The 15,983-nt window shown below is 42.6% G+C and overlaps 1 protein-coding gene across 1 annotated transcript in view; it reads left to right on the top strand.

Annotated features, from left to right (window-relative positions):
• The window catches only part of Gipc2 (GIPC PDZ domain containing family member 2), a 71,425-nt gene extending 60,487 nt beyond the window's left edge, over positions 1-10,938 (top strand). The window contains exon 6 of the mRNA XM_051195441.1: positions 10,591-10,938. Within this exon, the coding sequence (XP_051051398.1) occupies positions 10,591-10,739 (149 nt within the window). The 3' untranslated portion in view covers positions 10,740-10,938. The remainder of the gene's footprint in view (positions 1-10,590) is intronic.
• The last annotated feature ends 5,045 nt before the right edge of the window (positions 10,939-15,983 follow it).

Genomic DNA, 15,983 nt, shown 5'->3' with positions numbered 1-15,983 from the left:
ATGTAGCTCAGCATGGCCTTGAACTAACTGCCTGTCTCCTGAGTCCTGGGATTAAAGGTGTGTGTCACTGCTGCCTGACCTCTATGGTTTGTGGCTAGCTTTCCTCTCCTAACCCTCAGGCTAAGCTTCATTAAATCATAAATAATTTATCACTCTCTCTGTGTGTGATAAACTTTCAGGGGTGTGGTAGGAAGTTCCACACCATGTGACTTAGTTTGGCCTAGCCTGCTCACTTCCTGTCATGGAGATGGCACCCGAAAGTTGAGCCTCCCACATGGCACCGGCGGCTGGCTCCAGCCCGTAGGCAGTCTCTGTGTGCTGAGCCCACTAGAGAGACCTCGGTCACTAGGAGGCCACACCAGCAATCCGAGTTTGACTCCATGTTTTCAACTTTTTTTTCCGCTTTCTCAGGCCGTATGCGGGTAATCTCTCTCTCTCTCTCTCTCTCTCTCTCTCTCTCTCTCTCTCTCTCACACACACACACACACACACACACACACATACACACACCCAAAAACCCCAAAACTACACAGAGACTCATTATTAATTGTGAAAGCTAGGCCTTAGCTTAGGCTTGTTTCTAGCCAGTTCTTATGACTTAAATCAACCCGTGTCTTTTAATCTACATTCTTTGACGTGGCATCTATACTCTTTGACGTGGCATCTCCACCCTTTGACGTGGCATCTCCACCCTTTGACGTGGCATCTCTACCCTTTGACGTGGCATCTACACCATTTGACGTGGCATCTACACTCTTTGACGTGGCATCTACACTCTTTGACGTGGCATCTACACTCTTTGACGTGGCATCTACACTCTTACGTGGCATCTACACTCTTTGATGTGGCATCTACACTCTTTGACATGGCATCTACACTCTTTTACGTGGCATCTACACTCTTTGATGTGGCATCTACACTCTTTGATGTGGCATCTACACTCTTTGACGTGGCATCTACACTCTTTGACGTGGCTCGGTTGCCTTTACGCTGTTCTGCCACCCCTGCTTCCCCAACACCTGTGGGCAACTCCTTTCTTCTTCCCAGAGTTCTGTGTCCCCAGAAGTCCTGCCCGGCCTCTTCCTGCCTCGCTACTGGCCATTCAGCTCTTCATTATACCGACCACAGCGACACATTTCACACAGTGTAAAGGAATATTCCACAACAAGTTGGGGATAGCTGACATGTGACCCACACAGGAGTTAAAGTGGCATCAACTAAGAAAGAGTCTACAAGGCCAGCTGCCGTGGCCCCAGGGTCACCCAACCTAGTTCAATTTTAAAGGACCCAGGGGAAGAGAATCTGAACACTCCATCCATTTTCCTGTTCCTTATTTCCCATCTTTCCTTTTTATTGTGCTTCCAGTATATTTTTGCTTTTATGTCTATATTATTTCTCTGATTTTATTTATGTATTTTTCATTATAGGGTGACCTCCTTTTGACTGAAGTTTTCTTTTTTTTTAATTATTGAATTTTTTTTATTTTTTATTTTACATATCAATCCCAGTTCCCTCTCCCTTCCCCTCCCTCTCTCTCTCTTACCCTCTCTCTCCCCTCCCATCCCCCCACCACTCCACATGTAGGGCGATGCCATCCAGGAGGGGTCACCTAAATCATTTGAAGTAGGGACTAGGCCCTCCCTCCTGCCTCTAGGCTAAGGGAGTGTCCCTCCATGGGGAATGTGCTCCCAAAGTCCTTTTGTGCACCAGGAATACATCCTGGCTCCACTGTATGAGGTCCCTTAGACTGCCCAGTCCTTCTGGCTGAGACCCATGTTCAGGGTGTCTGAGTCAGTCCCATGCTGGCTTCCCAGCTGTCAGTCTGGGGGCCTGTTAGCTCCTCCTTGCTCAGGTCAGCTGTCTTTATGTGTTTCTGCAGCCTGGTCTTGTCCTCTCCCTCTGCATCTGGATTCTAGTTCTACTGAGTGTTTAGTTGTGGGTGTTTTCTTCTGTTTCCAACAGACACTAGATGAGGGCTCCATGATGGTGGATAAGTTAGTCGTTGATCTCATTATCAGGGAAGGGCATTTATGGTAGCCTTTCCACTGTTGCTCAAATGGTTAGTTGGGGTCAGTCTTGTAGGTCTCTGGACATTTCTTTAGGTCAGTTTTCTCTTCAATTCTATAATGGCTCCCTCTTTTATGGTCTCTCTCTCCCCCCTCTCTCTTTTCTGTCTTCTATTCCTCCCCTGACTCAATCTTCCTAGTCGCACATGCTTTCCTCTCCTCCCCTTCTCTTTCTCCTAGCTCCCTCTCCACTCACTGCTCCCCCCTCCCCGCTCCCCATGTGTTCTGGAGAACTTGTCCCTTCCCGGTTCTGTGAGGGACTTTATATGAATCTCTTAGAATATACCTTGTATCCTAGTTCCTTTGGCAGTGTGAATTATAGGCTGGTGATCCTTTGCTCTAGGTCTAAAATCTATGTATGAGCGAGTACATACCATGTTCCTCTTTTTGTGACTGGGTTACCTCATTCAGGATGGTTTCTTCAAGTTCCATCCACTTGCCTGAGAATTTCAAGATTCCATTGTTTTCTTTTTTCCCCAGAGTAGTATTCCATTGTGTAAATGTGTCACACCTTCTTTATCCATTCTTTAATCGAGGGGCATCTAGGTTGCTTCCAGGTTCTTGCTATTACAAATAATGCTGCTACGAACATAGTTGAGCACATGTCTTTGTTGCATGGATGTGAATTATTTGGGTATATGCCTAATTGCCGGGTCCTGTGGAAGACTGATCCCATTTTCCTGAGGAACCACCATACTGATCTCCAAAATGGCTGTACAAGTTTGCACTCCCACCAGCAGTGGAGGAGTGTTCCCCTTTCTCCACATCCTCTCCAGCATGAGTTGTCATTGGTGTTTCTAATTTTAGCCATTCTGGCAGGAGTAAGATGGTATCTCAAAGTTGTTTTGATTTGCATTTCCCTGATAGCTAAGGATGTGGAACACTTTCTTAAGTGTCTTTCAGCCTTTTTGATTTCCTCTATTGAGGAAATCTCTCTTCAGTTCTGTACCCCATTTTTTAATAGGGTAATTTGGTGTTTTGTTGACTAGTTTCTTGAATTCTTTGTATATTTTGGAGATTAGCCCTCTGTCAGATATAGGACTGGTGAAGGCCTTTTCCCAGTCTGTGGGCTGCCATTTGGTCTTGTCCACTGTGTCCTTTGCCTTACAGAAGGTTCTCAGTTTGCAGAGGTCCCATTTATTAATTGTTGCTCTCAGTGTCTGTGCCCCTGGAGTTATGTTCAGGAAGTGGTCTCCTATACCAGTTCATTCAAGGGTACCTCCTACTTTCTCTTCTAAGAGGTTCAATGTGGCTGGATTTATGTTGAAGTCTTTGATCCATTTGGACTTGAGTTTTGTGCATGGCGATAGACATTGGTCTATCTGCAGTCTTCTACACATCCTCATCCAGTTGTGCCAGCACCATTTGTTGAAGATGCTTCCCTCCCCCCATTGTGTACATTTAGCTGTTGTGTCAAAAATCAGGTGTTCATAGGTGTGTGGGTTAATATCAGGATTTTCAATTCGATTCCATTGGTCCACCTGTCTATTTTTGTGCCAATACCAGGGTGTTCTCAGAACTATAGCTCTGTAGTAGAGATTAAAGTCAGGGATAGTGATGGGTCCTGAAGTTCCTTTATTGTACATGGTTGTTTTGGCTATTCTGGGTCTTTTGTTTTTCCATATAAAGTTGATTATTATCCTTTCAAAGTCAGTGAAGAATTGTGCTGGGGTTTTAATGGGGATCGCATTGAATCTGTAGATTGCTTTTGACAAGATTGCTATTTTTACTATGTTTATCCTACCTATCCAAGAGCATGGGAGATCTTTCCATTTTCTGGTATGTGTTTTAAGGCTTTCAGTTTCGCTGTTAATTCTCTTATGTGACTATCCTCCGTTTTCTTCATATGGGCACTTAGTGAAATGAACTTCCCTCTTAACACTGCTTCAAGGTGTCCCGTAAGTTTGGGTATGTTATGTCCTCATTCTCGCTGAATTTTAAGAAGTCCTTAATTTATTTCCATATTTCTTCTTTGACCCATGTATGGTGCAATTTTGCATTGCTCAGTTTCCATGAATTTGTAGGTTTTCTGCTATTTGTGTTGTTGTTGAATTCCAATTTAAAAGCATGGTGGTGTGATAAGATACAGGGGACTATTTCAATTCTCTTGTATCTGTTGAGGTTTGTTATGCCACCTAGTATGTGGTCAATTTTAGAGAAGGTTCCATGTGGAGCTGAGAAGAAGGTATGTTCTTTTGTGTTTGGATGGAATGTTCTATAGATGGCTGTTAAACCCAATTGAGACATAACTTCTATTAGTTCTTTTGTTTCTTTGTTAAGTTTCTGACTGGTAGTCCTGTCTAGCAGTAAGATTGGGGTGTTGAAGTCTCCCACTATAAGTGTGTGAAGTTTTATATGAGATTTGAGTTTATTAGCATTTCTTTTACAAATGTGGATGCCTTTGTATTTGGGGCATAGATGTTCATAATTGAGACTTTGTGCTGATGGATTTCTCCTGTGATGAATATGAATATGAAATGACCGTCTTCATCTCTTTTGAATAATTTTGGTTTGAAGTCTAACTTGTTAGATATTAGGATAGCCACACCTGCTTGCTTCTTGGGTCCATTTGATTGGAAGATCTTTACCCTGAGGTAATGTCTATCTTTGAAGCTTAGATGTGTTTCTTGTATGCAGTGGAAGGATGGATTCTGTCTTCGTATCCATTCTGTTAGACTGTGTCTTTTTATAGGTGAGTTAAGACCTAATGTTGAGGGAGAGTATGGACCATTGATTGTTAATGCTTGTTTGTTTTAGATTTGTTGTTGGCAGTGGTATTGTGAATATATTTGTCCTGCTTTACCCTTGGGTTCTGGTGAGGTGGGATTATCTGTTGCCTATGTCTTTGTGAGTGTAGTTAACTTCCTCGGGTTGGAGTTTTCTTCCAGAACTTTCTGTAGGGCTGGATTTGTAGATATGTATTGTGCGAATCAGGCTTTGTCATTAAATATCTTGTTTTCTCCGTCTATAGTGAGAGTTTTGCTGGGTGTAGTAGCCTGGGCTGGCGTCCATGGACTCTTAGTAGTTGGAGAACATCTATCCAGGACCTTCTGGCCTTGAGAGTTTCCATGGAGAAGTCAGGTGTAATTTTGATAGGTCTGTCTTTACATGTTACCTGGCTTTTTCCTTTGCTGCTGTTAATATTGTTTCTTTATTCTGTATGTTAGGTGTTTTGATTATTATGTGGCGAGGGGTCTCTTTTCTTTGGTCCAGTCTATTTGGGGTTCGGTATGCTTCTTGTACTTTCATGGGCATGTCCTTCTCCAGATTGGGAAAGTTTTTCTCGATGATTTTGTTGAATATGTTTTCTGCACCTTTGAGCTGGGCTTCCTCACCTTCCTCTATGCCTATTATTCTTAGGTTTGGCCTTTTCATGGTGTCCCACATTTCCTGGATGTTTTGTGTTAAGGATTTGTTGGATAATTTTCTTTGGTCGATGAATCTATTCCCTGTAGTTTATCTTCAGTGCCTAAGATTCTCTGTTCTATCTCTTGTATTCTGTTGGTTATGTACAGATCCAGTCTGTAATTCCCAATCGTTTGCCCAGTTTTTCTATTTCCAGCATTCCTTCAGTTTTTGTTTCCTTTATTGTCTCTATTTCAGTTTTCAAATCTTGAACTGTTTCCTTCACCTGATTGTTTTTTCTTGGCTTTCTGTACTTTCTTTAAGAAATTTGTTCATTTCTTCCAATTTTTCATTTGTTTTTTCTTCCATTTCCTTAAGGGATTTTCTCACATCGTCTTTGAGGGCCTCTATCATTTTTGTGACGATAATTTTTAAATCGTTCTCTTCTGCTTCATCTGCTTTGGGGTGTTCAGGTCTAGCTGGTGTAGAGTCCCTAGATTCTGGTGGTGTCATGCTTGTCTTTCTATTGTTAGGTGTTTTCTTGTATTGCCATCTTCCCATGGCTTCTTCCAGTAGGTACAGGTGGAGTCTCTTTCTCTATGGTACTCCCCGGTGGGCTTAGGTGGGTCAGAGCTTCAATGTCTGTAGCTCTGGGTGGTCCAAGTTCTCTAGGAGGTCTCTCCACAGGCAAGGGTCCAATGGGGGTCAAAGATCAGGTTTCAGTAGAGGACCGGCAATAGGGGTCCAAGATCCCAAAGGCTGAGACTCAGGATGTTCAGTGCGCCGATAGGCGGATCTAGCCTGGGCCTGGCACTCTCCAGCTGAGGCCTCTTTAGCAGAAGCCTGGTGATGCCGGTCAAGGATCCAGCCCACAGGGGCTCTGGATGGCCCTGAGTGGATAGGTGGATCTCTGGGAGGGGCTTGGAACTCTGGTAGAGGACCAGCGGTGGGGGTCAGAGACTAGGCAGGTGGCAATTCCAGGTGGCCCCGTGTGGGTAGGCAGGTCTAGTGTGTTCAGTGACTTTTGTTTTCTTTTATAAAAGTTTTTCTTCAACTTTCCCCTCACAACATTCTCATTCTTTTCTCATTCTTTGTTCTCTTAACCCTGGACCTCTTCTGGACGCCCCCTCCTCTCCTCCCAATTATTTTCTCATTTTATTTTTTTTTTGTCTCTACATTAACCTTAAACAATTTTAATCTCACCTCATAATTTGCTTTGTCCTTTTCTGTTTTATGGTAATTGATGATATAATAACAGGTTTTAATCTAAGTGCACTAGTGCACCTTGTTTGGTTGCTGTTGTTACTGTTGGAGAATTTGTTTTCTCCTCTCTGAGGACTGGGGACTGGACCTTAGGCACGGGCTGCTCACTAAGATCCCAGATAAAGCTTCATGAGATGTACAACCAGATACACACCTTTCAACACAGAGGAATAAGAAGCACAAAATGCAAGGCAACACAGCTCTTCAGCTAGTCAAAGTCTGCAGCCATTGAATTCAAAGACACTAACTAAAATGGGTAAAGCTCCAGACAAAGGATTTGAGCGCTCACTTGTTTCCCCAAATCTAGGGAAGGAAATGAACATCCCAGCACAGTAGACTCCTAGATTGGCAGGATCAGAGAATAAAGGAGAGCTAAGATGACCCTGTGCACATACATCCAAGGTCACCTCATCTCCACATCTCCAGAACCTACATTTGGGGGGAATTCTGGGATTTGGATAAATTACTCAGGCTTATGAGAGTAACTCAGGTTCATGGACAAGAGCGTAAGAAGGTTTAGAGGGCAATGACCATAAAAATATAGAATAGGTGGTATTTGTTGGAAAATGACATAATTCATCAGTCTTTAGCTGAGAGGCAACGGAGAATGACAGACAGGGTGAAGCCCTTAAATCTTAGAAAACACAAATACAGTACAGCAGAGTAATGGATAACAGCAAATGATTACAAGTGCATTTAAATCACAAGTCTTTAAAGATGAATTTTCAGGGTTCATTGCCCATTGCCCACTAAGCCTGGTATCCCAAGTTTGGTTCCTGGGATCCACATGGCGGACAGAGAGTGCTGTGGTGTAACAGTGCAGCATGAATTGTAATATAATAATAAAAACCCAGAGACAGATATTGGGGTTAAAGCCGAAGATCAGAGAAGCAAAGTAGCCAGCCGCTAGAGAGTTCTCATCTCTACCAATGCTCGGACTGGAAGGACGATCCTGTTCTCAGTCTGCATCTGTCTCCACCAAACCTCAGACTGCACTGAGTTCCTGTCTCCTCCTGATGTATATTCCTCTCTGGTGCTAGAATTAGAGGTGTGGATCCCAAGTGCTGAGATCACCTTTGTGTGACCTCTGTTTCTGGATCAATTTGTGTAGCTCAGGGTAAACTTGAATTAACAGAGATCTGTCTGCCTGTCTCCTGAGTGCTGGGATTAAAGGTGTGCACCACCACTGCGTGCCCACTGTGGCTGAGGAGTGTGGCTAGCTTTGCACTCTGATCTGCAGGCAAGCTTTGTTAGATCATAAAGAAATATCACCATATACCACATGTCCCCTCCCCAAACACACACACACACACACACACACACACACACACACACGCTGAGAAATAAATGTAATTTAGAAAAGAACCTTAAAATAGAAGAATGACTTTTCTCTTGTGCTCAGAAATGAAGACCATTAAATATTCTAAAATATTCATTGAAATCACGCAGTGGTCCCTTGTCAGTTTAATTAAATGTCTGTAGCAAATTCCTTTGATTGACACAAAGCCATTGCCATCACACATGATTAGTAGTGTGATCAGTCACTTAGGGAGGCAAAGTGTAAGGAAAGTAATTATTTGAAGAATGCCAGCTGTTGTTAAATTAGGAATTTCTGTTGTTCAGATATGATTAGCATGAAATATAATTCAGAAATGTTAACCTGGCCTAACAGACAAATGAATGGCTTTGCTTCTCTTCATTCCCAGTATTTCATGAATGTCCTCCCTCCCTCCCTCCCTCCCTCCCTCCCTCCCTCCCTCCCTCCCTCCCTCCCTTCCTTCTTCATTGCTTTTTTTTTTTTGTTTTTTTTGAGACAGTTTCTCTGTGTGGCCCTGGCTTTCCTGGTACTTGCTCTGTAGACCAGGTTGGCCTCAAACTCAGAGATCTGCCTCCTGAGTACTGGGATTAAAAATGTGGGCCACCACTGCCTAGCTTCAAACAAGTCATTGTAGGAAATAACTCTGAGGATGAACGTATTTCAATTGTTGTGAAATTAAGCTGTGAAGTGTGGTTTTCAACCAGTCACGCTAACTACCTTTCTTCTGCAAAGAAGAAAATTTTCAGAAGATGTTGAGTCCAGGGGAGTGATCTAACTCAAGGACACATTGCTGTACATTCTACCTGGAAGCTTTAAGGCAACCGTGTAGCTACCTGTGGGCCTACAGTGTTTCCCGATTCCAGTTTAGGATTCTGGAACTAATTCTGACAGCTTAAGAATTTAAAAAGTTATTCTATTAAGAAAGGCTGGAGTGTGTGGGAAGGCAATTAAAATGGTAGTTTCTAAGCCCCTTTCCCCATATACCTCTGATAGCTGGTTAGAAAGGTATATATTAATGGCGTTTCCATAGTGAGGGACATTGCACTGGTCGGGGAAGCCACACACACTGTGGAGAGCCCCTTCTGAGTCGAGAGCACTGGAATCGGTAGTAGAGTTTTATTAAAAAGTGCATTGCAGAGGTTGGGGGAGCTGCTCAGTGCTTAAGAGTACTGGCTGCTCTTTCACAGGACCTGGCCCACAGTCATCTGTAACATCCAGGCACAGCACATGTACCACCCTCCTCTGGCCTCCACAGGCACTGCATATATATGGTGTACAGACAGACATACAGGCTGGCAAGACATCCATACACACACACACACACACACACACACACACACACACACACACACACCTCCTATATATACATATGCATACACATAGTACACATATACACACATGTATGCATACATATAAATATGCACATCCACACATAATAAATATTTTAAGTAATAGGTCAATTTTTATACCTAAAAGTTCTTTAAATATTTACGAACTTAATGGAGACTTTGTTGATCAAAATTTTGAGGTTGTAGGAGCATAAAAACATTCTCAGCGTGGCCACAAGAGGTCAGCACTCAGCTGTAATATGTGGCATTAAAAAAATCCTTTGTGGTCATTAGTGCTTATAATAAGGGGTAAAACTTCATGGGTTTCTATATCCTGGGGAAAGTCCTTAGGAATGTGTGCTCATGGGGATGCTGTCTCCCCGACACAGAGCACAGGGTTTAAGTAACTTCTGAGGAAGGCAGACCGCGTTAACATTCTGTCCTAAACCAGAAGGTGTTTAAGAAAGAGGCTAGAGACCTCAACTGCCCTGTGGCAAGCTGTAAACTCTTCTTTTGGTGGGGGAGGACTATACTCCAGCTCTCTGGGAGTAGGGCATGGTTGGAAGGTGTTAGAGTGTGGGGAGGTGAGCGGCTGTGTGTGCTGATTCCTGGTGAGATGAGTCATGAGGTTTTCTTGTCTTTACTTTTTTATTTCTTCTTCAAGCCAGGGTTTCTCTGTGTAGCTTAGGAGCCTGTCCTGGCACTCGCTCTGTAGACCAGGCTGGCCTGAAACTCACAGAGATCTGTCTGCCTCTGCCTCCAGAGTGCTGGGATTAAAGGCATGTGCCACCACCGCCCGACTGCTGTGAGGTTTTCTTAAAGTAGGTCGTCTTCCACTCTCAGAATGCTGGAGGGTTGCAGAGGGGACTCAGTAAGATACTTCTCTTGGATGCACACGTTTGATCTACAGAGCCCATGTAAAAAATACTAGATGTGGTGGTGTGGGCTTTAGAATTTAGTGTTGGAGAAGTGTGGACAGGGATTACTGGTGCCAGCATAGCCCACCTAGTGAGCCCCAGGGCAGTCTCAAAAATGGATGGGTGGCATCTCAGGGGTTGAAATCCAGGGTTGCATCCTGGTCTCTCTATGCATGTGCACATACCCCACACCAACAAAACAAAACAACCCCCAAAGAATGCTAGAGACTCCCAAGTGATGGGCTCTTAGGCTGGGAACAGGGCAGTGGTGGCAGCTTCGCGCCCGACACAGAGAAGTCCGTCCTCCGGTGCCGGCTCGCTGCTCAATAACCTTTACACATTTTCATTGACAGCTACAACCATGTTTGAAGCTGGAAAAGACAAAAGCAACCCGGATGAATTTGCTGTGGCGCTTGATGCGACTCTGGGAGACTTTGCCTTTCCTGACGAGTTCGTGTTTGACGTGTGGGGAGCCATTGGTGACGTGAAACACGGAAGATGAGGGCGTGGGCAGTCTTCCTGGAGAAACGGCGCGAGTTCTTTCCAAGGCAATCAGTCTTCTTGGGGACTCTTTATGAACTCTGCTTTAGCTTCATGCGTATGAGACAGTCTACGAGACGTGATTTTGATTCATGGGCAATGTTTAATATAGTTTCCTATGTAGTATGGCCTAAGATAAATTAAAGTTTGATCCATTTTAATATTTGTTCAAAAAGCCTCCGAAAGTGATTTTTAGAGGAACATTTCTACACAGGTGGCCTTATTCCCTGTTGACACTCATGCGTTACTTTCCACGTTAAATAGTTGGTTACAACAGCTTTGTGGATGTTTTGTCCTCCATTAAATAAAACTGTGCATTTGTGGTTACTGTATGTGTTGACTGTATGTGCACCAGTGCTCGAGGAGGCCGGAAGGGGGCGTCTGTAACTGTAGCCCTCCAGGGGGAGTTGTACAGGCCTGTGAGCTGCACGTGTGTGCTGGGAGCTGAACCTGGGTTGTCTGCAGGAGCAGCCAGTGCTCTGCAGTGCTGAGCGCTCACTCCAGACGCCTTTCTTCCAAAACCTTAATACAATGGGAACCAGGCTTGTAACCTTGTAACAGCTTCATTTTGTTATGTTAACTTGAACAGGATACACGTAGAAAATGAAATACAGATGACGTCTGCCACAGTCTAGAAGTACGGTTTTCATCTTTAAATGAGCAAGAGGAGGAAGATTGTTTTGGCTTACAGGTTCCTAGAACACTCTTTGTAAAACAAAGATTGATTTTTCTTTTAAATTTATAATTGTCCTTAAGAGCAATTGGTTAAAGTTGTGCTGTGTGCACAAATTGGGTGTGTATGTGTGTGTTTGTGTGTGTGTGTATATGTGTATGTATGTTTGTGTGTGTACATGTGTTTGTGTGTATATGTGTGTATGTTTGTATGTATGTGTTTGTGTATATGTGTGTGTATGTATGTGTATATGTGTGTATGTATGTGTATGTGTATGTATGTATGTATGTGTGTGTATGTTTGTGTGTATGTATGTGTGTGTATGTATATGTGTGTATGTGTATGTGTGTGTATGTATGTGTATGTATGTGTGTGTATGTATATGTGTGTGTATGTATGTGTATATGTATGTGTATGTGTGTGTGTGGGGAGGCTGGGGGTCTGTGGGCACACAAGGTGAAAAGTGACAGGAAGAAGCCCTTGTACCTTTTTGTTATTTTCAGACCTGAAAGTGTTATTTCTGTTTCCGACTACAGCGTCTTTCCTGCTAACTTTCCTAAGGCCTCCAGTTGGTAGCATTTTTATTTGGGAACATACTTGCTTGGGAAATAACTATGTTTGAGATGCCATCTTTGGTGTGTGAGTCTGTAGTTTAAGCAGCAATCACGTTCAGCCTCCCGAACACTGGAGGAAATGCAGTCGGGAATTGATTCCCTGGTGGAAATAAGGAGGAGGGCAGAGTGGAAAGAAATACGTTAGGCTGTCATTTTAGCGTTCTGGCACCCTTCCTCCAACCCTTACCTTATTGAGAAGATTGAGGGGAAATGACAGTTTCACTCTTCACGGGTGCAAGAGAGAGGAAAATAAACGGCTGCAGCACAGATCATTTAATAAAGTGGAAGACGGCGTGGCCAAGCGCGCCAGCGCATCTGATGGAGGATGCTGGGCACGGCAGCAGTCATCAGGAACGATAAACGGGAACCAGAGGTAATGCCCCTTTCATGGTGGGCCAGTGCCAGGGTAACTCTGTCAGTTTCTCTCTCTGTCACAGCAGAGCAACGCTCTGGCTCATCTTCCTTGTTTATTAATGTGAGCCCTGCGCGGGAGCCATTTGAATCACTAACGTGAAGCGCAAGTAGCCCACAGGAGTCCGACTGTGTAATTCTCTTGTGTGCTATAGTGTGATCTGTTGCTTAGCGCTCAGCGAGTCTCCTTTGCAGGTTTACAAAGTGCCTACACAGTCTTAGACACACGGAGAGAGCGGATGTTTTAGGAGTGGGAAAGTTGCTAGATAAAGTAGGAGGCCCCTAGACACATAGCGGTTTAAACAATAACAAAAGTGTAATATTTTCGGCCACTGGATGCTAGACTTGAAATGTTTATTGCATATTTTTATCATCATTGTGATTATTTTTTTGGGTGTGTTTGCGTGAGTGTGAGAGTGTGTTGGGTGTGTGTCTGAAGTCAAGTATGTGAGTGAGAAAATTGCTTTGGATGTGCAGCGCATGTCTCCCTGGCTGGGCTGGGAGGCAGCTATCCCTGGCCATCTTGTGCCCCATCATTTCCTGTTCCTGGTGTCTCTTTTCTCATAGTCTGCACTGCATTTCATGCGGTGGTTGCAGGCGTGTGTGGGACTGTGCCCAAGGGGGTGCACGTGTTGATGCCCTTCAGTCCTCATACCTGTACAGTAAGCACTGCTTGTTGCTGAGCCATCCTTTCTCTGTAATCCGTACAATGTCCTTAGAGAAACGGTTGGACAGTAGAGCTAAGAATGAGGAACTTGCAGGAACCATACACGCTTTGCAGACTGATAATGAGAGCTTAGGAGAAAAAGGATTCACAACATTGAAAGTGGTGATTCAACAAGCAGAATGCAAAATATGAAACATAGAACTGACCAGCTAGCAGGAAAAAATTTGTTTCATGTCTGATGACTCAGCAAACAGAATGCAAAAAATGGGACATAAGATTGGAACAAAAATATTTGCTCCATGTCTGAGACTAATGGCAAGCTAGCAGACAGAACATTGCTTTTGGAAGGCAATTTACATGGCATTCAGATAACTCTAAGGATGAGAATATTACATCTTTAGAATCATATATAAATGAAGAGAACAAGAAACACTGATTTAATGAAGTCCCTTGAAATTTTTCTAGTCCAGGAGATTCAAACACTCAGAGAAACAATGGTGAATAGATTACAGGCCATAGAAAACCTTCAGGCTGATACACCAGAAGCAGCGGTACAAATCATAGAGAATGAAAATGATTTAACATTACCAGTGTCTTTTAGAGTCAGGGATGGCCTACCTAAGGTCGTTACGCCATCCCCTGTGGTTTACCCCGTTATGGTCACTGAAAAACCAGCAACTAAAAAACACCCAAAAGGATTTTTTGAATGTCATTGGAAGCCAATATGTATGAAAGATTTAAAAGGTATAAAGGAAGCTGTAGTCATTCACCATATGTGAGGCAATTAATAGAGTCATGGGTAACAAGGAATAGGGTGACCCCTAATGATTGGGGCCGATTAATCTCAGCTGTTCTTGAACCTGCATCTCAAATGGAATGGTGTGCTTTATGGAGGGAACTTCAAGGCCAAAAGAAAGGTTATAGGGCTTCCCAGGATAAAATTCTTGGTGAGGGTCTTTATGCTGATGCAGAGATTCAAGCTGCGTATGATGAACACATCTTGTCCCTATGCCATACAGCAGCTTTGAGTGCTTGGGATAAGATTTGAGAACCAGGAGAAAGAGCTGAGGCCTATTATAGTTACTTATTGAAAAGATTGCTTTTTCACTATACCTTTACAAGAAAAAGGTAAAGAAAAATTTGCCTTCACTGTGCCTACTTACAACAATTCTCAGCCAGTCAAGAGATATCAATGGAAGGTCTTGGCACAGTGAATGCCAAATAGCCCCACCTTGTGCCAATATTTTGTGGAAAAAAACATTGGAAACAATTCGTAAACAGTTTCCACAGTCCATAATTTACCATTATATGGATGACATATTGTTGACTGGTTCTAAGACAGAAACATTAGAAAAAATGTTTGAGGAAGTAAAGGAAATTTTACCTCGCTGGGGATTACAGATTGCACCCAAAAAAATACAAAGAGGAGATTCTATCAATTACTTAGGATATAAAATAGGTCTACAGAAAATTAGACCACAAAAAGTACAGATCAGGAGAGATTGTTACCAGACTCTTAATGATCTTCAAAAATTACTAGGAGAGATTTCCCAGTTACAGACTATTATTGGAGCAGAAGTGCATGATTTAAAAAACTTGAAAATGAGCCTAAAATGGAACAAAGACTTAAATAGTCCATGAATACTATCAGCTGAAGCTGAAAAGGAGTTAGAATGGGTAGAAAAGAGATTAGTAGAAGCACATGTGGACCGTGTGGATCCAAAACTAGACTGTATTCTGGTTATATTGCCATCTAGAGAATATCCTTCAGGGATTTTGATGCAGAGGGAAGACACTATATTAGAATGGATATTTCTACCACATAAACAGAACACAAAATTAAAAACATATATAGAAAAGGTCTCTAATTTGATTTTAAAAGGAAAATTAAGACTTCATCAACTGACAGGAAGGGACCCAGCAGAAATTATAGTACCTTTAATTAATGAGGAAACTTCCTCCTTGTGGAAAGATAATGAATATTGGCAAAGAGCTTGCAGTAACTTTTTGGGAACGATTAGCAACAATTATCCCAAAAGTGAGAGAATAAAATTCATAAAGAAAACCATTTGGATCTCTCCAAGCATTGTAAGGAAACACCAATCTCTAGAGTCCCTACATTCTACACTGATGCAAACAGGCAAGATTATAAATCAGAAAATATAAGTAAAGTGGTTCAAAGTCCTTACAATTCTGTACAAAAGGCAGAATTGTACAACATCCTCATGGTACTTACAGATTTTACAGAACCTCTCAGTGTAATTACCAATTCTCAATATGCCGAGAGTCAGTTGTCTTACACATTCAAACCGTTGAATTCATTCCTGATGATACAGAATTAACTTCATTGTTTATACAATTACAAGAAACAATCAGGAATAGGACTCATCCTATATATAGACACACATCAGATCCCATATGAATCTGACAGATCTTTTAGCACAAGGCAATGATGACATTGACCGTTTATTAATAGGAAGTGTGCTGGAAGCCTCGGTGTTTCATAAGAAACACCATGTGAATAGCAAAGGTTTAAAAAAGATTTTTCCATCACTTGGCAACAAGCTAAGGAAATAGTTAAAAAGAAAAAAAGTCCTATTTGTTCACTCTATAACCAAACTCCTTTACCAGCAGGCAGTAACCCTAAAGGAATACATAAAAATGAAATTTGGCAAATGGATGTGTTTCACTTTACAGACATATTTTCAGGATTTCAATAGGCCATTGTTCTGAGCTCTGAAATGGCTGATTCTGCTATTACACACTTATTAGAGGTAACGGCTGTTATGGGTATACCTGCACAAACAAAAATGGACAATGCTTCAGTATATGTTTTCGGCA

The sequence above is a fragment of the Phodopus roborovskii genome, unplaced genomic scaffold (genome assembly GCF_943737965.1).
Source record: "Phodopus roborovskii unplaced genomic scaffold, PHOROB, whole genome shotgun sequence".
Taxonomy (NCBI): Eukaryota; Metazoa; Chordata; class Mammalia; order Rodentia; family Cricetidae; genus Phodopus; species Phodopus roborovskii.
This window is presented reverse-complemented; position numbering and strand designations above follow the sequence as displayed.